Genomic DNA, 23440 nt, shown 5'->3' on the forward strand with positions numbered 1-23440 from the left:
TTGTTTCAACTGAGGGTAATATTTTCAAGGTTCATCCGTGTTATAGTGTGTATCAGTGCTTCATTCCTTTTTATGGCTGAATATATTCCACTGTGTGCAAAGACCACATTTTGTTTATCCATTCTTTGTTGATAGACATCTGGGTTGTTTCCACCTTTTGGCAACTGCAAATAATGCTGCCTTGAAAATGCATATATATATATATATTTCTTTGAGTCCTTGTTTAAAATTCTTTTGGGTATATATTTGCCTCAGAGCCAGATGTCTTCTCACAGTGAGGCCCTCCATGATCACCTTATATAAGATACCACCACCCCACACTCTTTATCTCCCTTTCCTTGCTTCATAACTCTTATGACCATAAAAAATAGCTTATATTTACTTATTTATTCACTTACTTTATGACTTCCCTGTACTAGAATGTAAGCTCCTGGTGACTGGGGATTGTCAGGTTTTCTCACAGCTGTATGACCAGGGCTCAGAACAGTCCTGACATAGAACAAAACCTTGTATCAGTTATCTCTTGTCACAGTAATGCTGTGTAATGAGCTCTCTCCAAACCTAGTGGCTTAAAACAACAACGGCTTCCTTGGCTCACAATCCTGCCTGTCAGAAACTTAGGCCAGGCTCAGCCTGTGGTTGTCCTGTGGGAAGCTCGTGGGGGAACATGAAGCAAAAACAGAGATAACTAGTAAACAAAGCAAAATCGAGCACATTAGAGTAGAAGCGAAAAGTGCTCCAAAAGCCCAGAAGAGGGAAGGCTCCCTGGGCAGGGGGTGGTCTGGAGCTGGATACAGGGAGGAGATTTCGAGGGACAGCAAAGGTCAGGTCACACCAGTGTGGGGCCATTTGGGGCGAGCAAGCAGCCATGTGGCTGGATTATAAAGTGGCAGGTAAAGCAAGGAAGAGAGGCTGAACGCTAAACCCCACAGGGGAGGATGGTAGAGATGGGATGGGGCAGGAGGCGTGCCCCGAGAGGTCACCCTCTCTCCCGCCATGAAAACACACATGTGCAGAGGGTATCCTCCCAGTCTCTGTCCCAACGACGTCCAGAGGTGCCCAGAAGCCAACAACTGACATACACATTATAACCTCACAAACGGAACAAGGGAGGTGTGGGAACATGCATGCCCAAGTAGGTGGGAATCTGCTCTGAGCTTTCCTTCCCACCACTGTCCAAGCCACTGAGAGAGGACCAGATGAAACAGTCAGAGTCTCAAGCACACCCTCTGTCCGTCCACTTGGTGGATCTGTGGCCAGGGTCCTTCCCGGCACTAGGGCACAATGGTGCCCACGACAAAATCCTGCCCCTGAAAAGTTCAGAGGGTGGGGGAGCCCAGGTACCACAAAACCAAGAAGGACGTGAGCTGGCCAGTAGATATTGTCTCATTCTTACCATGAATAAATCAGGGGAATAAACTGGCATTTAGCTGCGGGCAGGTCTCTGGGACTGTTCCTGTGAACAAGGGTCTGATCTCCTGGGTGTGCTAATGGAACAGCCGTGAGCCTGCCAGGCTGAGGCCCACCCTGGGGTCCTGTAGTGATGGCCATGAAGCCAGCACCCTGACAGCCCCACCCACATCGTGCCTGCGTAGAACTTCAGGGAATCCACAGAGTGAGGCCAAGAATCTGGGCTTGAGAAGAAAGATTGTCTGCATCTCATCAAGCAGAGGCTGTCTTAAGCCCTAAAATGTGACTCCTCACATGATCCTGTCGTGACTGCAGCGTCCTGGGGGTGCTCACAGCTCACAGAGCAGCCAGGGACACAGGAGCACCAGCCCTGGTGTCCCAGCCAGAGAGGCTGGGCAGGGGACCAATGCACCTGTCCTGGTGGAGGATGGAAGAGGGGGAAGGGAGCCCCCTGCTGTCCCAGGTAAGCCAGCGCCTTGGTGGCCTCACCTGGAGTTGGAGATGTCCCCGGCCCTAGGGCCCGTGGGAGGCCCCTGGGCCCAGTTCTCGCCCACCCAGGTCCCCAGCCCCACCACAAGCCTTGCTGTGTGCTGGGGTTAGCCAGGAGGTGGACGCCCACGAGATGCTGCTAAGATTGGGGTTGGGATTTTACCTGGGGTTAGCCAGGAGGTGGACGCCCACGAGATGCTGCTAAGATTGGGGTTGGGATTTTACCAATCAGATGCCTTCACCTCACCCAGCACCCTGTTCAGACTCTTAAATGTGATCCAGCCTTGTCTTTGCATTTGACACTGTGTGGGGTGTGTCCATGCCCTGAGGAAAGTGCACACCCAGGGCTTGGTCCCCCTCCGCCTGTGACCCACCCCCCAGGCCCCTCAGCCTTCTCACCTCCCCTGTGGCCCTTTCCCCACTGCTCCTGTTTGCTCAGCCCAGTGCTGGTTGCTGGACAAGGGATTGGGTAGACCACTGGCTCAGGGTGCAGGAGGGACTAAAGGCCAACATCCCTCCCACGGGACCGTGGAGCTTCAAGGTGACCTCCCCGGCCCACGCCCACTCCCATGGCCTCTCCAGCCCCAGTCCACCCAACCTGGGAGCAGCTTGTCCTTCTGCTCCTACTGACTTGTTGGCGTCTAGGGGGCTGATAAATAACCCTCCTTTCCTCTGCTCTGAGTTCAGAATAAATGAAGCATCAATGCAGAGTCAGACAGGTGAGGGGTGAGGGGACGGGCTTCTTCCTGGTAAACGAGACTGGAATGGGACCCCTGCCCAGATGGGGCAGCGGCTTCCTAATCCTTCCCCCATGCAAATTTCATCACCAGCAGAACTGGGCGCCTGTGGGTCTCCCCAGCGGGGGCTGGCAGGGGCAGGCTGTCCCTCTCCTCCTGCAGAGAGAGACCAGAAGGCCCTCTCACACCTGCCTGCGGGGAAAGGGGGTCGGGTGAGGAGGAAGGGGCAGGGAGATCTGAAATTGAGATTGTCCATTAAGGGGCCAAGTAGAACAGGATTCACAGCTTCTCCAAACCTCACCGATCAATGAGCCACTCCTCTGTGGGGGAGTTGAGGGGGGGAAAGGTCCCCAACATTCAGCACCCCTTTACTATTCACCTTGGTACAGCCAGGGGCCCCCAGGCTTGTCTGAGTGTCCTGCTAGAGGGTGAGGTGGAAGCGCCTACATCCCACAGAGCCCTGGTCTCCTGGTGGCCCTTCTCCCTGTCCTGGGAGCTGGGTGGCCGGGGCCCTGGCCTGTCCCTCACTGCCATGGGCCCAGCACAGCATCTGCACTCAGTTAGTGGGGCTAACCGAGTGGATCCTGGGACATCAGGGCTGGTTTCAGAGGCAGAAAAGGTGGTCACTTGGGCCAACCCCTGGCCTGGGTGGAAAAGCCTCTGGTGACCGCATCTTTCATCACACAAGTGCAGAGGGCAGAGGGGAGAGGTGTGCCTTGATGGAACACTCATTTCCCATAATCGCCTTGCTTAATCTCCACCGCAGACTTGCAGGGCGTAGTATTCTCCCTGTTCTAAAGGAGCTGGGTCCCTCACTGTCCCCTCTGCTGCATGGCCAAGCAGGACAAGCCTGGAGGCTCCCATGTCCCAGCCATCTAGGATCCCTGAGCACCCCTTCCCCCTCTACCGTCCAGCTTCCTCCCCACTGTAGGCTCTATCCCTTGCTGTGAGGGTTCCTCCCTGCTTATTATCAGGGGTCTATATGAATAGGGTGGTAATGGTGAGGTCTCCCTGGTCCTCCTCACTCTGTAGGATGCTGGGTGCCAGGAGCCACCCCTCTCTGGGAACAGCCCACTCACTTCAAGCCACCTGGGTCCAGCACTCCAGGAGGGCCAGGCCTGGAGGGCAGGCGTTGGGGGAGGCCTTGGGGGAGGCCTCAGAGGAGGCCTGGCCCCCTTCCTCCCCTGGGTAAGCAGTTACCTCAAGTGCCTGACCTTCTTGTCCAACTTCCTCCTCTCTCTGCTCAGCCTGCTGGCCCTGGCCATTGGGCTCTGGGGCCTGGCCATCAGGGGGTCTCTGGGACATAGTTGGGGAGGCCCCCTGCCTGCAGACCCCATGCTGGGGCTGGTGCTGGGGGGGCTGGCGGTCAGTGCAGTAAGCCTGGCGGACTGCCTGGGCACCCTCTGCGAGAATGCCTGCCTGCTGCGCTGCTTCTCCGGGGGCCTTCTCGCTTTTCTGGTGCTGGAGGCCGTGGTGGGGGGCCCTGGTGGTGGCCCTCTGGGGCCCACTGCAGGATGGCCTGGAGCATGCCCTGCGTGTGGCCATCATCCACTACCAGGACGACGCAGACCTGCGCTTCCTCATCGACCAAGTCCAGCTCGGGCTGCAGTGCTGCGGGGCCACCTCCTACCAGGACTGGCAGTGGAACCTGTGGTGCCGGAGCCTGAGAGGGAGCCAGCAGGGTCCCCGGGGCTGGAGGGGAGGTCGGGCCCCACACACACATGTGTGCATACACTCATGTATGCACACATGCACATGAACACACTTGGGCCCAGCCAGAGCCAGGTGGACACGCAGGGATCTTAATGGAGAAGCTCAGCCAGCAGACTTAGAGAGTCATTTTTGGGGGGTTTTCTTTGGTAAAGACATCGTACAAAACACCTCAATGCCAAATGAAAGTAACTTTTAGGTTAATTCTGGATGTCGTTCTGGACCACAACTCTGCAGTTCTCCCTCCACTGTGTGTGTTTAAGTGCTGTCTGCTCAGGCATGCAAAGCAGTATATTTTTTACATTCTGCTCGAGGATATCTGTTTTGTCAACTATCCCCAGTGCACAGACACCCAGGGCAGCACCTACTCTCTGCATGATGCCCACAACAGGTGGTATATGCCCCTCCCTTGGGCCTTCCTGGTGTGCGTATCCAAGGGAAACTGACCACGAGAGATGGAGTCACACAGAGACTCTTGAAAACCAGCGATCTGTACCCAACAGTCACTAAAATGTGTTGGGCCCTTCTGTGTGCCAGGCTCTCTAGAAGCATCCACATGGGTTGTTCTTGTTTGGTGGCTGTGTGTGACCTTGGATCAGTGGCAGCCCCCTGTGGTGTTGTGGCCACCTGTCCTTCAAGCCCCTGCCTTATGAGATCCACTCTTCTGGGAGATGAGACAGTGCCTGTGAGGGAGGGCGAGGGGCACAAGACTGCAGGTCACAGGGCCCTGGATACCTGTCGGAGGCCAAGGGCAACTGGGGACTGTGACTAGAGCAACACTCCTTGGCGGTCCTGGGAGCTCCTCCCAAGCCTCCCACCTCTTGTGGCTGTCCAGTTCTGCCCTCACTCCCCTGCTACGACCCGCTGGCCACTATGGAGGCCTCTGTCAGGCCTCAACCCACGTTCTCCTGCTCCAGCTCTGCTGCTCAAACCAACTCAGCAGCATCTCTCGAGCCAGGCCATCTTATTTCCACCCTTCATCAATGCTTGTCTCCCCTTCCACCATTTCATTAAATATGGCCCTTCTAGCCAGGAAGCTATTGCACGTGCCTGCACGTGCAGAGGGCTACCACATGCCAGGATCAATTATAGAAAGCTGGGTATTGTGTGTGTGTCTGAGTGTGCAAAGCATGTGTGCATGTGCATATGTGCATGTGTGTACATGCATGCCTGTGTGCATGTGTGCACAGCATGTGTGTGCATTCATGCCTGTGTATATGCATGCATGCATGTGTGCATGTGCACGAGTGTGTGGGCATGCATGTGTGCCTGTGTGTGTGTGTGGCCCTGGAAGCTTGAAGGTAGGTGGGAGACACTCCATGCAGCACTGGGTCCCAGCACAATGGGCACTGCCCTCCAGCCTGACACCCCGTGCATGCTGCAGGATCTTTAACTGCAGCTCCCCCAGGGTCCAGGCCTGCAGCCTTCCTGCCTCCTGCTGCATCAACCCCTGGGAAGATGGAGCCTCTGTCAACGAGCAGTGTGGCCTTGGGGCCCTGGGCCTGGATGAGGATGCAGCTCAGTCAGTGGTCCACCCGGAGGGCTGTGGCCCCCCACTCTGACAGTGGCTGCGAGGGAATATCCGGGCTGTGGGCGGCTACTTGATTGTGGTCGTGGTGGTCCAAGGGGCAGAGCTCCTGCTGGCCCTGGCTGGCTACAAGGGGACAGCAGAGAGCCCTGGAGTGGACGGGGAGGGTAGGCCTGTCCACTGCAGTTCCAGACCTGATGCCCAGCCCTCTGCCAAGCCATCTGGGGATGACTGGGAGGAGTGACAAAAGACGGGGGGCACCAGGATGGGGTCTGGGGCTGCAGGCCTCCCCTCCCTTCCCAGGGAAGGCATCAGAGTAACCTGTGTGGGTACTTGTGGACGTGAACCTTGAACACCCAAGCCTCCTCCACCTGCTGGGCCTCCGCTCCCTGGGGTCCCCTATCCCCAAGGGCCCGGCCTGCCTGCTTCCTTCTCAGTTCTGTTGTTTCCCTGAGGCCGGGCTAGAATGAGTCCCTAGCGGCTGCTTGATTTTGCTCTGTTTTGGAGGCTTTGCCCCTGGATCCACCGACTCGCACTCCTGCTCACTTGCAAGTGCCACTGTGGACTAAGTGTAGACCGACCCCCAACAGGTGCTGCCTGGCCAGCGTCTGCCTCCCACATAGGGTGCCAGGCAAAGCCACCTGGCTGGCAGGGAGAATGGGGTGGGTTGGGGACTGGATGAAACCTTGCTGTTGAGCCCCCAACTCTGGGCTCGCCTATGAGGTCCCACCTCTGAGGCCCACCTCCCACCTGCCTCTGAGGCCAGCCTCCGACCCCCACTTTCAAGGCCCACTCCTGAGACCAGCTCCTCACCACAGCCTGGCATCTGCCCTCCTCTGGGGCTACCGCCCCCTTTCCTGTCCATTGTGGCGGTGAGGGTGAGGCCCAGGCCTCTCCCTCCAGGATGCTTTTTGGGGAGGAGGGTAGTAAATGTTACTGAGATGTATCATTCATACAGTAAATTGCACCAATCTTAAGTGGGCAGCATGAGGAATTCTTACCTATCTAAACACCTGTGGAACCACCACCAGGTCAAGATCTAGCCCCAGCAGGCTTCCTCGTCCTCTCCCTGTGGTCACCCCTGCTTGGACTTCATCACCTTTGGTTAGTGTGGCCTTTTCTGGCTTTCACATAAATGGGATCACTGAGGGCCCTTTCTGAGAGTCACCATCTGGTTACTGCACCTGGTCCATGTGACATGCACTTGGGTGGCTTCTGGATGATGACCACTGCTAGGGACAATTATGCACAGGTCTGCATGTGGAAGAGTGCCCCTGCTTCTCCTGGCTGTGGTGTCAGGAGTGGAATCGCCGGGTCACGAGTGGGCGCCTGTCCAGCTTTAATGGACACTAAGGACAGGCTGGCTGGGCCACTGGGTGAGTTACCCAATCTCTCTGCACCTTTTTCCTTGCCTGTGAGGAGGGGATAGATGTTCTCTCCTCCTGGCGTGAGCTGTTCTTGGGCCTTGTCCAGTCCCACCTTCTCGGTGAGGCCTGCTCTGGCCACGGGAGTGCGCGGGGCTGCCTGCCTTGCCCCAGCCCTGGCCTGGCTGTGTGTGTCCCCGGCCGTCAGGGGCCCAGGCTCAGTGCCCGAGTGGTTTTCTTCCCTCTCAGCCTGGCTAGGCCCCTCCTGCCCCCACTGCCCTGCACCTTCATCCATATGCTCCTGCTGAAATGACCCACACTCTTGGCCCTACCCCCACTCACAACACGCCCCAAACAATCAAGTAGGGGCACAAAATTTTATTTTGAAACAGGGACAGCAAGCATGGGCAATGTTGGAAAGGGCAAGCTCCTGCCGGCGTGATGGGTTTGGAGTGGCCTTGCTCTCTCGCTCAGGCCCCCAGGACTCCTGCCGCCCACTACGCCAGACCCAAGGGCACCTGCTGGTAAGGGCTAGTGGGAGAGGCTTGTTCTCACTCCCAGATGGGTAGGACAGGGGACTAGGGTGTGGGGGACACTCCTGGGAGGCCCTCCCTGGCTTTCCAGCCCCCAGAGGAGAGGGTCTGGGGTCCAGTTCCCCCTCTCTGAGGGCAGGCCTGAGAAGCATGGGCCACAGTCTCTGGAAATTAAGCAGGGCCAGGCCGGCTCCCAGAGGGCGTCCTTCGGGGAGATGGTGGGCTCCTGGGAACTGGCGTCCAACGGCCTGAGGTCGCCGCCCTGCACAAGTCTCCAGACACAGTCTGGGCAATCTGGACACGTTGGACTGGGGGATGGGCCTCCTTCACAGGAATCCTGAGCAGGAGTCAGAACGGGCAGCAGGATGCAGGGTCCCGGGATCCTGGGTGCTAGATGATTCCGTACTGGGCCAGCTCGTGCAGCTCCAGGTGGTTGAAGGCCTCCCATGGGCAGATGACCGTGATGTCTGCAGGAGAAGGGGGCCATTGGGTCCAGGAGGGAGCCACCATCGTTCGGGGCCCTGCTGTCTACACCCAAAGTGGTGAGACTACAGGTGTTGGGTGTAGAGCCCTCCTCCCAGGACCCATAAGCTTTTGGGGGGCTGTGGAGTGGGCACCCTGCCCCAGAAGAGGGGGTACAGCAGGCCCAAGGGAGGGGCTAGAGGAAAATGGGCCTTGCTGCTGGGGGGAGGGGGACAGGAAGGGCTCCTCGTTCTTTTCCAGCCCCTCCAAGCACCTGGCTTGAATCATGAATGGGAACAACGCCACTTCAGTGGAGCCTGAAGCTTGATGTTGGGGGAGAAAATGAACGACAGGCTGGGGGCAGCACCCTAAATAAGCCTGGGCCTGAGAAAACAAGGGATGCTAGGCCAGGGCACACTGGTGGGTGAAAGAGGGACCAGGGCAGACCCTAGCAGCCATCATACCTGTTCCCAGGCCTTCCATTCCAGGGATGTCGTCCCCAAACCTGCAAGGACAGAGCGGTCAGGGACAGTGGCCAGGAAGAGAGCAGTGTGGGGACACGTCAGGGCATACGTGTACTCTAGTGCAGGTTTCTGAGAGCGTGGTGTGTCTGGGAGTATGTCCCTGGTGTGTACACATGGGCTGTGAGTATGTGTGCAGGGACACGCGTCAGTTGGTGGGGCTGTGGCTGAGTCTCAGGTGGGAGTGGGTGTTTTCCAGACCTGTTGGCAATACCAGCTAGACAGGGTGACAGGAGCCCTCCGAGCCCCACCTGTCCCCCATGCTGGAGAGTGGGGGTCTCTGAGACACGCCGGGCTCAGGCCCTCAGGAACTGCCCCATCCCATTAGCACGATGGGACCACCCTCAGCCAGGAAAGGGTGGCTGAGGCCCCTCCCAGCCCCCCAACTAAAGCACAGTTCCATCCTCCTGTGCAGCCTGGGGCTGGGCCTCCACCCCCTCACAGAGGCACCCCTCTCCCAGCTCTGCTTACCCTTGGACGCCTTTCTTAGGGGGCTTGCTCTTGAACTGCCTGGTTTGTCGCTGCTTAAATTTGGGGGGCCCTTTCCTGGGAGTGACGGGCCCCCCGGTCACCCTGGTGGCCGACCGGACCTCGGCCTTGGGCAGCTCCAGGTTCATGGCCAGGCTGGCAGAGACTCTGTGGTGACCTCTGGCTTCTGGACTCCCTCACACGGTGGGCTGGGGGCAGACCAGGCCAGGGGTCCCAGTCAGCCCTCCTGCTCCCCACCCCACTCAGAGGTCTCAACCCACCAGAGCAGAGAAAGCCCCAAAACATGAGACCCAGCCCTGCCGGCCCTCGGTGTGACCCAGACAGCAGCCCCCCAGCAGCTCCTCATGGGGCTCCACTCAAGGCCAGGCAGGGGAATGAGAATGCTCGGTGACCCCTAAGTGTACCCTCTCCTCACGTCTCCCCCTACTCCTGCGTTCTGCCTCCTAATCCACAGGGGTTGGGACAGTCGGTCTCATTCACGGTGGTATGCTGACGCCCATGATGAATGTGCCAGTGATGATGAAGAATGACAGGAGAAACGGGAGGGCAGGGTGCCCGGGCAGAGCAGGGCCATTTCAGAATGAGATGCCCAGCTGAGCTGTGTAACCCTCACCCCAAGCAGTGTCTTCCCTCTGCTGGTAAATCCTCTGGCAGCTCACTGTGCTTGGAGCCCACTCTGGGCACCAGCGTCACCTGCATGGCTCAGGCGTGGCTGAGCAGGTCTCAGCTGCTCCAGACGAGGCCAGTGTCCTTGCACCCACCTCAAAAGGTGACCTCCCCTCTTCCCCCCCGGAGCATCTCCCCAGATGCCCTAAGCCCCAGTGACCTTGGCCAAGGGTAGCTCAGCTTCCTCTAAGCCTATTAACACCAGAGGGAGACTCTAATCCCTCAGGGGCCACTATGAGCCCAGAAGGTCCTGGGGCTAAGCACATGACAGACAGGAGCCACTGCCCCTGGCACTGGAGGCCCCAGTCTCCACCTCTTGGGTCCCCTTTCTTGCCCCGCCCCCGTCTTGTGGGCTGTGATGCCTGACTCCAGCCTTGGGCTACCACCAGCGGCCTGCTAGAGCATCAGGACTGAGACCAACTGGGAGGCAAGGACAGGTGGTCCCACAGGGAGCAAGGCTCGCAGCAGGTGCCAGGGCACCTGGGATTGGGGTGGACCCTGCTATGGACCGTCCCTCCCTAAGGTTCAGCCTTTGTGCCAGGACTAGCACCAGCCTGGGAGGAACCAGGGCTCAGGAGCCAGATCTGCATGGAGTCTAAGGCGGATGGCAGCAGGCCTGGTGGTCCTGGCTGCTCAGACCCCATGGCACCCACTCCTCACAGCCCAGATAGAATAGGCCCAGCTGGACCCCTTCCCCAGTCCCAGGCCATAGGCCTGGTATGGGCAGCTTGGGGCCCTGATGGAGCTCCAACCACCAGATGCTGTCCCCATGGAAACTGCTGCCTGAGTTGCCCCGGCCCAGCCTGTGGCTGGTGCCCACTCAAGCTGGGTGAGCATGTGTGGTCCAAGGCTCCCAGACCATTGCTGGCCTTGGGGACAGCCTGTACCACTGTTTGACATGCAGGAGCAGAGAGATGGGCTGGGCAACCTCCTTGAAGAACAGGGCAGTGGATGGACCCCCACAGACCCAGGCCTAAGTGTGGTGGTGAAGAGCCCACCTGCTCCCCACCCTGTGGGCAGATGCTCAGTTAACACCCTTGGTAAGTGGCCACCAGGAAAGGCAACCTAGGAAGGTCACTACTCACCCAGGACTGGGGCAGGTCTCAGGGGTCACAGTGTGAGTGGCCAGGCCTCCCTCAGCAGGGTGCCGGCCTGGGCATTTATCCCGCTTCTGGGTAAGCCGATTAGGACTGTGCTCTGACCCCACACTAATGAGATTGTCAGGGTCCCTGGGGCAGGCACCACTACAGAGGAGTCTGGGGGACAGGGAAGGGGCTCGGGTGTGGTCAAGGGCCTGGAGGAAGGACAAGCCAGGGATGGGGCCAGGACAGGGAGGAGAAGTGTGATCATGAACAGCCGGAGAAGGGCAGGACTCTCTTCTGAAGCCACTCAGCTTTGAAATGAAGAAAAAACAGCACTGGCTGCTGTCTTGGGCCTCTCCCTCTCTTTCAGTCCTCTGACCTCTGAAGAACCTGTCTTTGTGGCCCCCAAAGCCCTGTGTAGCCTGGCCCTATCCACTTCTTTGGCTTCACCTTTTTTTTTTTGGTGAGGAAGATCAGCACTGAGCTAACATTCACACCAATCCTCCTCTTTTTGCTGAGGAAGACTCGCCCTGGGCTAACATCCATACCCATCTTCCTCCACTTTATATGGGACACCGCCACAGCATGGCCTGACAAGCAGTGCCTCAGTGCGCACCCAGGATCCGAACCTGGGCCACCAGCAGCAGAGCACACACACTTAATCGCTAAGCCAGAGTGCCGGCCCCTGGCCTTACCTTTCATCCCTCTCTCTTGCTCTTTGTGCTCCAATGAGCCCCTTCCACCCCAAGATATTTGCACCTGCTGCTCCCTGTGTGGTGTCTTTTTTATACTTCTCCCCTTTCCCCCAGCTCCTTCCTCTTAGGACTTCAGAGCTCTGCCCCAGTATCATTTCCCCAGGGTGACTCCTCAGACTGGACCAGGATACCTATTTCAAAGGACCTCACAGCAGCTGGAACTTTCCTTCATCACACTTATCATGTAATTGTATGTTTGGATAATTCTTGTGTTAACCTCTGTCTCCCACACCAGAGTGGAATGGGAGACAGATTTCCCCTGGATCCCAGTGTCTAGCCTAGTGCCAAGTATTTCAGATGCTCAATAAGTGTCTGTGGAATGAATGAACAAATGAATAAATGAACAAAGACAGAATCCACACTGGCAAGGTAGTTTCGGCAAGCTTGGTGCTGACACGTGCTGGCATCCTCAACCACCATGTTTACATCTAGGAGGGGGACTGCCCCACTGCAAGGCGCAAGGCCAGTGGCTTCTCTTTGGGGATGTCTCACACTGCATGGGCCTTTGCTATGACTGGTGAATTCTAAAATAAGACTAATTTTGTCAGATCCACTGGGTGGGAAGTATACACATGTACACACACGTGTATATGGATACATGTATACGTGTGTATACACAGATACATATAGAAGACCTTTTGTAAATCCCTATTTTTGAGGAAAATATAGAAACCCTCTTCCTACATCTCTGAGGAAATGCCCTCTATGCTGTAAACCACTCCAGGGGGCCCTGGAGCACACCAAGCTCTGTTGTGCTGCTCTGTGTGGGGAACATCTTTCTCTTCCCGGGCTGTTTTCAAATCTCTATGATGGGGTTACACTAGACACTGAGATAGAATCTAATAAATATGTGTCACTCTAATCACATTTCTCTGAACCCACCAAAATTCTGAATGCTGAATGACACTCATTAGCTGTCCAAGATGACAGCCTGAACTGCTGCGTGTCTTATTAGGCATTAGTACGGCGGCACGTTTTGTGGTTGTCTGGTTTTATTCTATTGTCCAAGGATCTCTATATCTCTGTGAAATGCTGGCTTTACATTAAAGGCCCCTACCTGGGAAAGCCTGTTTATCAGCTCAAATCCCTTGTGAAGTCATATTACAATCTTAGCTTTTCCCTTAAATGAGAGCAGATAAAACAGGCATAGGGGCCGGCCCTGTGGCATAGCAGTTAAGCGCGCACACTCCGCTGCTGGTGGCCCAGGTTCGGATCCCGGGAGCGCACCGATGCACCGTTTGTCAAGCCACGCTGTGGCGGCGTCCCACACAGAGTGGAGGAAGATGGGCACAAATATCAGCTCAGGGCCAGTCTTCCTCAGCAAAAAGAGGAGGATTGGCATGGATGTTAGCTCAGGGCTGATCTTCCTCGCAAAAAAGTAAAATAAAATAAAATATTAAAAAAAAAAAAACAGGCATAAATTCATGTAACTCTCACCCTGTCCAGGCCACTGGAATCAGAGCTTGGAGTTGTTAGGGGGAGGGGGATGACGTGGGAAACTTTCCATGGAGGAGAGTGAGCAGGAGATGGGGATGGGCAGTGAAGGCCCTAAGATAAAGTCCTACCTGGGCCGATGGTCTGGTGGCCAGGTCTGCAGCCAAGGACCAGGCTGGTGCCGGGAGGCTGGTTCCAGGGCTAATGCCTGAGACCTTCTCGTCCTTCCGCCTCAGCCAACTGCCTTGGGAGCCATGGCTAAGTGGGTTGGAAGGACTGGTGGCCAAGCAGTGCTCAGGCTCCTGCAGCTGATCTGCAGTCTTCTACCTGGTGGTAGAAGGGTGTCTCCCAGGGACCCCAGCAGCTGGACAAACGGGGTGCTTCCCAGGCTGCCTGCAGGTGTTCGTACCAAGGGCTTTGCTAATGGCAACCTCACAGGACCAGATGGCCTTCTCTCTGCCACATGCTGAGAGTAACCAGAGCTGACCTTTGGGCAAGACTTCTGGGATGCTGGGACACAACGCTGGGGTCACTGTCACTTGGACATTCAAGGAAATGAGTTTATTTCACCCTCACAGATTGGTGAAGGCTGTAGGTGTTCGGTAAGCGTCCGATGACCACCTGTACCTGTTTTCTTCGACGCAGCAACTCGAGCCTTACAGACAAGAACACAGAAGCCTCCTGTCTAACCACCACAGACAACTTATTTATTCTCAGGTAAAGTCAATAAATAACTCTTCCGGGAATATTCCCATCCGACACAAGCCCTATAAAGGGATCATGAATAAAGGAGACCATGTTGCTTCCCAAGAAGGAACTGCCAGGCTGGAGCCCATCAGGGTGAGGGTGTCTGGCCAGGCTGGCTCAGCCTCCACTCCTCACGCGGAGCTGGATCTCCATCCTGAGAAAAGCCTTGAGGTTCTCATCAGCCACGTGCTCCTCCAGGGCGGTCAGGGCCCACTCCCCGCCGTCCTGGTAGTGCTGCAGCAGTGCCTCGGCGTACTCCACCCACACGCAGTTGGGACAGCCGCTCATGCAGCAGTTTGTAGGGGGCTGGAGCTCAGGCGGCAGCAAGTACGGGTGTTCTAAGGGACCCCCACCAGGCAGGGAGGATTTGGATTGCCTGGTGCCATCTACACCTGATTGGGAGCCCACCTCCACATGGTCCTTCCCGAACTCTCTGCAGCCTTCACGGATTCGGATCCAGGCATGGTGCCTGTGAAGAATGCTGCCACCTCTAGGAAGCCTTTGGCACCAGTCCCAGCTGGAGAGTCGGCATGGCCCCTAAGAATGCAGATAAGCATATGAGTCTCCCTGAAGCTGGTGAGGCCTCGCCTGCCTCCAGCTCTGGGGAAATTTCGGCCTCCTGTCACTGGCAGAGGACTCCATGTCCTTCTTGGCTTCCTCATTTTCTGTGTGACATTAGACAAGTTATTTCTCCTCTAGACTCAGTTTCCCCATTGTAAAATGGACATGATGGTCGGTATGAACATGACACAATATTATTCATGAGAAGTGCTGGGTTCAGGGCCAGGCACTAGGTGTGCACTCCAGCAGATGGTGGGGTGAGGGGAAGCTTGGTACCTCCAGCTAAGATGATTCTGCTCCGTGCTCAGGAATGGGGCGGGGGAGGGGTGGAAGCCTGTAAGCTCCTGCGCCACACAGCCACCTCTCCCTCTCTAACCAGTACAGCCTTGCGAAATTTTCCCCTTTGGCCATCCTGACTAATCACATCACCCCTTCATCCCTGCGTCCCTCGGTCACATGAGAAGCCCAGGCCTCCCAGATCATCTTCCAAAGCCCTCGTAGGCAGCCTTCCCTCCCTCCTCCCTCCCCAGCCCCGGTCCCCGGGTACCCTTCCCTGCTCTGTGTGAACACTCACTGACACTGCCCAAACTTTATTTCTCTAACTCCTCCTACAAGAAGCATCAGCTCCTTGTTCACTGTGGCTTCCCCAAAGGGCTCATCCACAGCAGGCGGTCAACAGATACTCAGAACGAAGTGAACGAGGTGAGAACCCGGCTGGTACTATCTCGGCGCTCTGCCCAGCGGCAGAAAGGCCCTTCTATCACCCCGAGCGCGGTGCGGGGCGAGGGCAGATCGGACAAGAGGCGAGGCCCGCAGGCTGTCCTGCCCACCGGCGGCGCGACGGCTGCAGCCACCTCCCCAAGAGGCGGGGAGGCCGGGTGGTCAGGGCTTCTCCGGTCCCTGGCCTCCCGAGAGCGCCCCCGCCCCGGTCCCCGCCTGTACTTGCCGGGCCACGGGCAGCAGCGACCACGGCCCTGCCTCCCCCCGCCAAGCTCCGCAGCAGCATCGATCGCAGCCCAGCCCACGGCGCACGCGCGCCCCAGACCCGGGCGCCGCCCAAGCCGTGAGCGGCGGCCGCGCTGGCCAATCCCGGCCCGTCAGGGAGCTGTGCCGCCCCGATGAGCGTGGGCCTGAGCGCAGGAAGCGGATATAGCGGTCGTGGGGCGGGGCCGTAGGGGAAGGCGGAAGTGGCTTCTCTTGGGAGCGCGGGGCGGTTGGATGGTGAGAGCTGGGCGCCGAGTGGGGACTCCCGCGGGGATGGCGGGGCATGGGAGCCTGGGGCGACCGCAGGACCGGCGGCAGCAGCAGCAGCAGCGGGGGAAACAGTGCTCGGCGCCGTGGCCCCGGCCGCGCAGGTGGGTGTCACCGCCCTGGGGTTTCTCCCGGCACCTCCCCCGGGCAGGGCAGCGTCCTCCCTGTTAGTGCCGTGGGCGAGTGGGAGGATCGGCCAGTGAGCTCAGGCGGAAGCGAGTTTCCGCTGTGGCACCTGCCGCCTCCTGGGGTGCCGTCTTTGCGAGGTGGACCAGGTCAGGGAGCGACGGGCCTCCCCGGGACTTTGGGAGCGCCCCTTACCCAGCGTCCTGCGAGAACCCAGTTCGAGGACCGCCTCCGGGGGAGGGTGAGAGGAGAGGTCGCTGCTGCCTCGACCTGCACGCGCCGCAGTAGCCAGGGTGGCCTGCCAAGTCTTTTTCTCGAGGCCTAGCTTCGGTTTCTCTGATTCTGCTTATGCTGGACGTGGGACGCGTCCCACCCCGGTGTTCTCCTTTCTAGCAAAGAGAAGAAGAAAGTGAATTGCAAGCCCAAGAACCAGGATGAACAGGAAATCCCTTTCCGGCTCAAAGAGATTATGAGGAGCCGCCAGGAGATGAAAAACCTCGTCAGTAACAAGAAGAGGAAGAAAGAGGGTAACGTACAGAGCCATGCTGGGGAACAGTAAAGCTTTGTGTGTTCGAATCCACTTAATTGCCCAAGTATGTAATGGGCCATTAAGACCCAGTGATCTGAGGGTACAGGAGCACGCGGAGGACTGACTGAAGGCCACTGTTGCCAGGGCCAAAACGGTGGCTGGCAGCACGTGGCAGTGTGGTTTCAGGTGCTGCTCTAAAAGGAGGCCCTGGGCCGGCCCCGTGGCTTAGCGGTTAAGTGCGCGCGCTCCGCTGCTGGTGGCTGGGGTTCAGATCCCGGCGCTCACCGACGCACCACTTCTCTGGCCATGCTGAGGCCGCGTCCCACATACAGCAACTAGAAGGATGTGCAGCTATGACATACAACTATCTACTGGGGCTTTGGGGGGAAAAAATAAATAAAATCTTAAAAAATAAAATAAAAGGAGGCCTTGAGGCCTTGTGTAAGGAGTGTTGGTTCTCCCCCCAAGAGAAGTGGAGATCCTTCAGAGGGGATGGTTGGTTCAGATTAACTTTGAGAAGAGGTCACTGTGTAACAATTGAGAGAGTGTGAGTGGACACTGCAGGCCAGTGAGGCTCTTGCAAGTGAGAAATGATTGTTCCTTGGACCAGAGGGCAGAAACAATGGTGGAGAGAAGTAGATGGTTTCTAGAGATTAAGGGGGGAATTGATCAGACCCTGTCTGAGAAATGTACCTTTCCCACCCCTGCCCCAAGGCCAGGCCAGGTGCCCTCCTGTCAACCTCTGCCAGAGATAACACTCAGGGCATGGTGGGGAATGGAGACCAGCATGTTTGTGTTTTGTGTATACACATACTTGTTTTCCCAAATGTGGGACTGATTTTACAGCAATGCTGTTTATAATTTCTTTGTAAACCGTAGGTTTTTCATTCGGGGTTATAGCTGCCAGAGGGATAATGAAATAAAGAGTCAAGGAAGGGGAGGGGTAGAGGAGGCACGCTGGTCCTGCTGGAAGACGGCACATTTTGAACTGTGCTCCATTGAATCAGCACTTTTTTTGGTTAAGTTATTTACAAGATAGAAGTTTGGTAGAACCCAATAGCTCTGAAAGGTATTAAGCAAGGCCCAGCCCCACCCCCCAGCCCTGCTCCATCCCCTCAGAGATCCCACTGTTCATCGTCTTGTATGCCTTTGAAGGAGAAATACTATGTGTATCTTCACATATTTATGATGTAAAAGCTATGCCTTCATTCTCTACGTTGTTTAGTGTCCTGGGTTTTCACTTCCCAGTGGATTTTATAGGTCTTTCCACATCCTTACATGTAGCTCCTCTGTGCTCTCTTCCATGGCTGTGCATTGAAGTCTCTGGATGAACATAGGGAAATTCATTCAACCAGTCACCTACTGATGGACATTTAGATTGTTTCCTGTTTCCTTTTTCAGCTGAGCTACAGTGGACATCTTTGATGTTTACCAGTGGCTGTGGGGATCCCACCCCTAGGGGTGCCCTGAGCTGGGCATCTCAGATCCTTGTTAGCCACTGTGGTTGGGCTGCTCCTATTTGAGCTTGGTCTTGCCTTCCTGTGGCCTTAGGAGGGGAAATGAGCATGGACAACCAGCCTGACCACCCCGCCCCCGGCCTCCAGCCCCTCTCGCCACACCTCCTCTGAGGTCACCCTTTGTCCTCAGCCCGGGTGGCTTTCAGAAAGACATTGGAGAAGGAAGCAAAGGGAGTGGAGCCGGACATTGCCGTCCCCAAGTTCAAGCAGAGGAAGTGGGAGTCCAATGGGGCCTACATCCAGCGCATGGAGCAGGAGGCCCAACACATGCTGTTCCTCAGCAAGAACCAGGCCGACCGGCAGCCTGAGACGCAGGCAGCTCCCAAGAAGGAGAAGTCAGAGCGGAAGAAAGCGTGAGTGGGTGCTGGAAGGGGTTGGAGTCTAGCCCTGGAGGCCTGGAGGAGGCAGGGCTGTGGGGTCCCATGATTGTCTTCTACAACGACAGTCTTGTTGCCAGGGGGCATCCCCACCCAACCCTGTGATTCAGGGAAAGCGTGGAAAGAAGGTACAGCCCTCGTCAGTTGGCAAGTGTTTTTCTCTACATCAGAGCTTCTTAACCTCGGGGTTCAGGGAGGCTCCCAACCCACGGAACTCTGAAGGCCTAGCTGTGTCTTTGCCTTTCTCTGGAAAAGCATCAAGGGAGTCCAAGAACTAGCTGCAGTCCAGGGCCAGCTGTCCAACCCAGGTCAGTTGCTATAGGGAAGTAGAAAAAAGATGAGACTCAGCGCCCTCCCAGGAGGGCCTGCTGGCCACTGGGGATCATGCCTGCCCCCACAGAAATCGGTTTCTGGCTTTCACCTGTCTGATCTGAAAGAGATCTAAGAGCCTTTAGCTGTCTTATTGCACAAGTTCTGTGACCTCTCTCAGACTCAGCTTCCTTGTCAGTAAAGTGAAGATACTGGCACCTCCATTGGGGGCTCGGATGAGATCCTTGCAGGGTTCCTGAGGGTGGCATCCAGCACCAGGAGGGAGCCCACTGCCAGCTGCAGTTTCCCTGCCCCTTCTACCCCCCAGCCCCAGATAATTCTGGGACAGAAGCCGTGTGCCACCTCCTTTAGCCTGTGGGCAGGGTCTGGGAGGTTGTTTTGACAAACAAGGGCTTTTTGAGACGTGTTTCTGCCTTAACTGCAACTTTAGAGATGAACCGACCCAAGCTTTCATCAGAAGTTTTTCTACAAGCTGTGCAAGTTAGATTGTTTTCAGCTTTGTGGAGTTTCCCTTTGTTTGAATTCTTGTCAGATACATAGTCATATGAGCCAATGAAAATTACATCACAGAAAATCTATCCCAGATACTGACTAAAGCCTCAGTGGTCTCCAAAACCATCATTAAACATTAAGAGTCCAAGGTCACATTAAGGGCCATGACATATATTTGCTACTTTGTGAGGCCCTTTAGATGCAGCAGCACAATTGACACTTGGGGCCAGATAGTTCTCTGGGGTGGGGGCCGTCCTGTGCACTGTAGAGTGTTGAGCAGCATTCCTGGTATCCACTCATGAGGTGCCAGGAGCACCCCCCATTGTGACAACCCAAAATGTCTCCAGACATTGTCAGATGGCTCTGGGGGCACAGTCGCCCCTGCTGAGAACCACCAACTTGGAACTTTGGAGGGGCCTCCTGGGCTCAGAGCCCTCTCTGGTGGATAGCTGTGGGTGGTGGCAGGAGTGGGGACTCAGAGGCAGCCACCTGGCCTCTGCCACGGGGCAACCCTCGTAGGCAAGGGCGACCTCTGCCTCCTCCTGAGTCCAGTGAAATGAGAGTTTAGGAATCTCAACAGCACTGTGTTTTCTTCCCAGGTTCCAGAAGCGGCGACTGGATAAAGTCCAGCAGAGAAGGGAAGAAAAGGCAGCAGAAAGGCTGGAGCAGGAGCTGCTCCGAGGTAGCTCTTCCTGAATCCATTGTGTCAGCCCTGTCCTAGGGGGCAAGCTGGGTGGGCCTGGGCACCCGTGTCTCCCTGGGGTCAGTGGGCGGGTGGACAGTGGCTCTGGGTGCCAGGCGTATGGGGGCTGTGTGGACAGCAGGCTTCAGGCATGCTCTCTGCCCCTCCAGACACAGTGAAGTTTGGTGAGGTCGCCCTGCAGCCGCCAGAGCTGACCATCAGGCCCAAGGCGAGCATGAGCAGAGGCCAGGTGAGCAGGGGTGAGGGAGCTGCCCTGTTTGGCCCCCAGTGCTCACTGGGCATATGGCTGTTGGACCAACCTAGGTTCTTTGTCACCTCCCTTCCTTCCTGAACCTGTGCCTCAGCCCTCCATCTCTCTGTTCCTTAGCCTGGCAAGAAATCGCTGATGCTGAGGATGCTTTTGAGCCCTGGTGGTGTGTCCCTGCCACCGACCACCTCGCTGGCTCCACAGCGGATCATAGGGGAGGAGAGAGAGCGGGCCGTGCAGGCCTACAGGGCGCTAAAGAAGCGGCAACAGCAGGGGCCTCAGTCACCACAGCCACCGCAGTCACCCCGCCTCCCTTTTGGGAAGAAGCCAGAGCCACATCTGTGATGCCAAGAGACCTGGGCTGCTGCACCTGGGTGGGGAGAGATGGCAGGTGTCTTACCGATGTGAGTCCTTTCTCTGGAACACACCCAGGACTCACACACTCAGGGCCTTGCACACCAGCTCTCAAGAGCAGGAGAGGGTGCCAGGTCCTTGCTCTCTCTTTTCCTCCTTAAAGACTGCTCTTTCACAAGTGACTGTCTGCCGGGCCCATGTCTTGCACAGGACATCATCTGTTCCCTGAGCCCCCATAGATGGGGCCAGTGTCTGGTTGAGACACAGCCAGTTGGGCAACCTAACGTCACTCCCAGCTTTGTTTTGAACACATAGGTTCAGGCTGAGACAACCCAGGGCCACTTTAGGGAGGGCCAGTCCCATAATCCTGTCCCTAGATGCCAACTAATTGTAGACACTGCTGATTTAGGTCGACTAAATTGATAACTGAGGCTCAGCTGGATTCAACAGAGCAGCATGGCTGAATGCATGGGCCAGGCAGTGATCCAGTGTGGGGGAAGGAGAGACGGACCCCAGGGCTGGGGTCAGGGTCAGATCATGTAGACCTGCTCACGGCGCCACTGTGATGGTCTCCACAGAGGCAGGTGGAGCCCACTCAAGTTTTGGTTCAGTTGTGGAGACTGCTGACGCCACCCACTGAGAAGATTTGAGGAGGTTCAGTCCTTGTGTCATCAAGGTCCCTGTGGCGAGCAGGGTGGGCCTCTGAAGCAGGTCCCAAGTGGCTTGACAGCAAGGACAGGAGCCTGGCTTGGGACTCTTGTGGTTAGAGGGGGGTGAGTGAGAGTTCCCACCAAGTGCAGGGCCTGGCGAGATTTGAATCTCCCACTGGTGACAAAGGAGGGAGCATCCAGATTTTATCAGTGTGCCCAGATGTGGGTCACAAGGGCGAGAGGAAAGGAGTAGGACTGCGTACCCCGAGCTGAGAAGGATAGCTGCTGGCCCCTTCCTGGGACTCACCAGCTCAAGCTCCTCCCGCTGGCACAGATGGGAGCACAGGGAGCTCAGTAAATTCCCGTGGGCCTAACCAGTGTGTCTGTGCAGTGGTGTGGGGTCTTTTTGCCCTTGCTCTGACGCAGGGGGCGCTGTTTCCACAGGGTGTGGGTGGTTCCAACGCTTCTGTAGCCTGAGAACACAAACTTGTCAGGGTTTTAGACTCAGAGCAGCTCTGGTTCTGAGAGCCCGGAGGTACAGTCCTGGCTGCTGCTGGAGCAGGACTGCAGGCGGGTGAGCCAGTGAGTTTGCTGAGCTGACCCCCGACCCCTTAGGGCCCCGGCTGCAGGGACACCGGGCGAGAGGAGGGGGAGGCGTGCACCTGGGCGCCTGTCCTGAGTCAGCATTGTAACAATGAAAACCAAGAGCAGAGCTCAGGGTGAACAATACCACGGTGGTAGGGTAGGCTTCTCTGCCTCAGCCTGCAGGCCACTGGGCCTCCCTGGGACCAGCTCTGGAGCGTGCAGGGCAGTCAGGACCTGGAGACCCGGTCTGCTGCCCACATGCTGGGGACCAGCACTGCTGGGGCCAACCCCTGCCCCATGGGAAGACTGGTGAGAGCCATCCTGGAGCAGCAGGTCCCCCCAATTCCCCAGGGCAGCAGGGCATCTTGAGGGCAGGCTCAGTGACCACGCCTTCTGTGCAGAGGGAGGTGGGTCTGTAGGTGAGGCTTGCATGCATGCACTGGAAATCAGAGTAGAGGGTTTAGCGCTGCCTATTTCTAAGCAGTCCTCAAAGTCCAGCATTGTGGAAATGGTAACATTTGTCTTTTATTTAATGCCTTATTCATGGAATTATATGCATTAAGGGACACAGGATTGAATGAATGCTTGAGGGAGGTGACTTCCAAAAAGTCCCGGGGACCTCTGCTTTTCAAACAGAATGTCTCTCAATGTAGACATGGCTGGTCGGTGGTCCTACGTCCTCATGGTCGTTATCTTTGTTGCTTACTTCACACAGTCATTTATTGAAACTGGTCTGTACTCTGGGGACCTCCAGGCACCACTGGTGCTTCTAGAACTGTGGTTCTTAATCTCTTTCTGGCTCTTGGGTCTTGTCTTACAAAATACCAGGGAGATCATGAGGAACGGGACAAGAATTTCTACTGTCATCATTAATATTGTCCTAGAATTTCTGGTCAGAGGAATGAGCCAAGAAAACAAATAAATATAACAAACTGTTTGCAAATGATATGGTTGTGTACCTGAAAATAACAGGAAAACGTATAATATAGTTGTACATTTGTATTTATGAAAATAAATTTTAAAACATGCAATTTAGATGTGAAATATAAACATGTATATAGTGTATAGAGATTCTTGTATTTATATAAAATTGTATGTATAAAACAAATTTTATTTATATAAATACATAAAAATAACCGTGGCTTAGCAGTTAAGTGCGCGCGCTCTGCTACTGGCGGCCCGGGTTCGGATCCTGGGCGCGCACCAATGCACTGCTTGTCTGGCCAAGCTGAGGCGGCGTCCCACATACAGCAACTAGAAGGATGTGCAACTATGACATACAACTATCTACTGGGGCTTTGGGGAGGAAAAGGCGAAAATGAGGAGGATTGGCAATAGATGTTAGCTTAGGGCCGGTCTTCCTCAGCAAAAAGAGGAGGATTGGCATGGATGTTAGCTCAGGGCTGATCTTCCTCACAAAAAAAAAAGAAAAAAAAACATAATTCAGTAGATAGCCTGTTAAAAATGAGTAAAAGAGGGGCCGGCCTGGTGGTGCAAGTGGTTAAGTGTGTGCTCTGCCGCGGCAGCCCGGGGTTTGCCGGTTCGGATCCCAGGTGCGCACCGACACATCTCTTGGCAAGCCATGCTGTGGCAGCGTCCCATATAAAGTGGAGGAAGATGGGCATGGATGTTAGCCCAGGGCCAGTCTTCCTCAGCAAAAAGAGGAGAATTGGCAGATGTTAGCTCAGGGCCGATCTTCCTCACAAAAAAAAAAAAAATGAGTAAAAGAAGATAGTTTTTGGGCCGGCCCTGTGGCTTAGCGGTTAAGTGCGTGCGCTCCGCTGCTGACGG

The 23440-nt window shown here is 56.1% G+C and overlaps 4 protein-coding genes across 4 annotated transcripts; 2 read left to right on the forward strand and 2 right to left on the reverse strand.

The window, feature by feature from the left end:
- Positions 1-1816: 1816 nt before the first annotated feature.
- On the forward strand, positions 1817-6118 carry TSPAN10 (tetraspanin 10). Its single transcript, XM_058562071.1, is given in 4 exon segments — positions 1817-1873; positions 3669-4109; positions 4111-4286; positions 5731-6118. Coding segments are annotated over 4 exon segments (1062 nt in total).
- A 1492-nt stretch (positions 6119-7610) lies between these two features.
- On the reverse strand, positions 7611-9820 carry PDE6G (phosphodiesterase 6G). The gene is made up of 3 exons (XM_058559438.1): positions 9226-9820; positions 8698-8738; positions 7611-8238 (listed from the first exon to the last, which is right to left on the reverse strand). The coding sequence occupies exons 1-3, from the start codon at positions 9369-9371 to the stop codon at positions 8162-8164; spliced, it is 264 nt and encodes an 87-aa protein (XP_058415421.1). The 5' UTR covers positions 9372-9820; the 3' UTR covers positions 7611-8161.
- Positions 9821-13864: 4044 nt separating this feature from the next.
- OXLD1 (oxidoreductase like domain containing 1) lies at positions 13865-15420 on the reverse strand. The gene is made up of 2 exons (XM_058559439.1): positions 15101-15420; positions 13865-14464 (listed from the first exon to the last, which is right to left on the reverse strand). Exons 1-2 carry the CDS (start codon positions 15107-15109, stop codon positions 14045-14047), a joined length of 429 nt encoding a protein of 142 aa, XP_058415422.1. The 5' UTR covers positions 15110-15420; the 3' UTR covers positions 13865-14044.
- Positions 15421-15678: 258 nt separating this feature from the next.
- CCDC137 (coiled-coil domain containing 137) lies at positions 15679-20592 on the forward strand. The gene is made up of 6 exons (XM_058561866.1): positions 15679-15847; positions 16266-16392; positions 18042-18264; positions 19710-19792; positions 19963-20042; positions 20181-20592. Exons 1-6 carry the CDS (start codon positions 15707-15709, stop codon positions 20403-20405), a joined length of 879 nt encoding a protein of 292 aa, XP_058417849.1. The 5' UTR covers positions 15679-15706; the 3' UTR covers positions 20406-20592.
- Positions 20593-23440: the final 2848 nt, after the last annotated feature.

Source organism: Diceros bicornis, chromosome 18 (assembly GCF_020826845.1).
Source record: "Diceros bicornis minor isolate mBicDic1 chromosome 18, mDicBic1.mat.cur, whole genome shotgun sequence".
In the NCBI taxonomy this organism is placed as follows: domain Eukaryota; kingdom Metazoa; phylum Chordata; class Mammalia; order Perissodactyla; family Rhinocerotidae; genus Diceros; species Diceros bicornis.

Coding starts and splice junctions, on each gene's coding strand:
- PDE6G (XM_058559438.1), bottom strand. CDS start 9,371: ATGAACCTGGAGCTGCCCAAGGCCGAGGTCCGGTCGGCCACCAGGGTG. Junction 8,739..9,225: donor CCTAAGAAAGGCGTCCAAGG/GTAAGCAGAGCT, acceptor CTGTCCTTGCAG/GTTTGGGGACGACATCCCTG. Junction 8,239..8,697: donor AATGGAAGGCCTGGGAACAG/GTATGATGGCTG, acceptor CTTCTCCTGCAG/ACATCACGGTCATCTGCCCA.
- CCDC137 (XM_058561866.1), top strand. CDS start 15,707: ATGGTGAGAGCTGGGCGCCGAGTGGGGACTCCCGCGGGGATGGCGGGG. Junction 19,793..19,962: donor GGAGCAGGAGCTGCTCCGAG/GTAGCTCTTCCT, acceptor CTGCCCCTCCAG/ACACAGTGAAGTTTGGTGAG. Junction 20,043..20,180: donor CGAGCATGAGCAGAGGCCAG/GTGAGCAGGGGT, acceptor TCTGTTCCTTAG/CCTGGCAAGAAATCGCTGAT.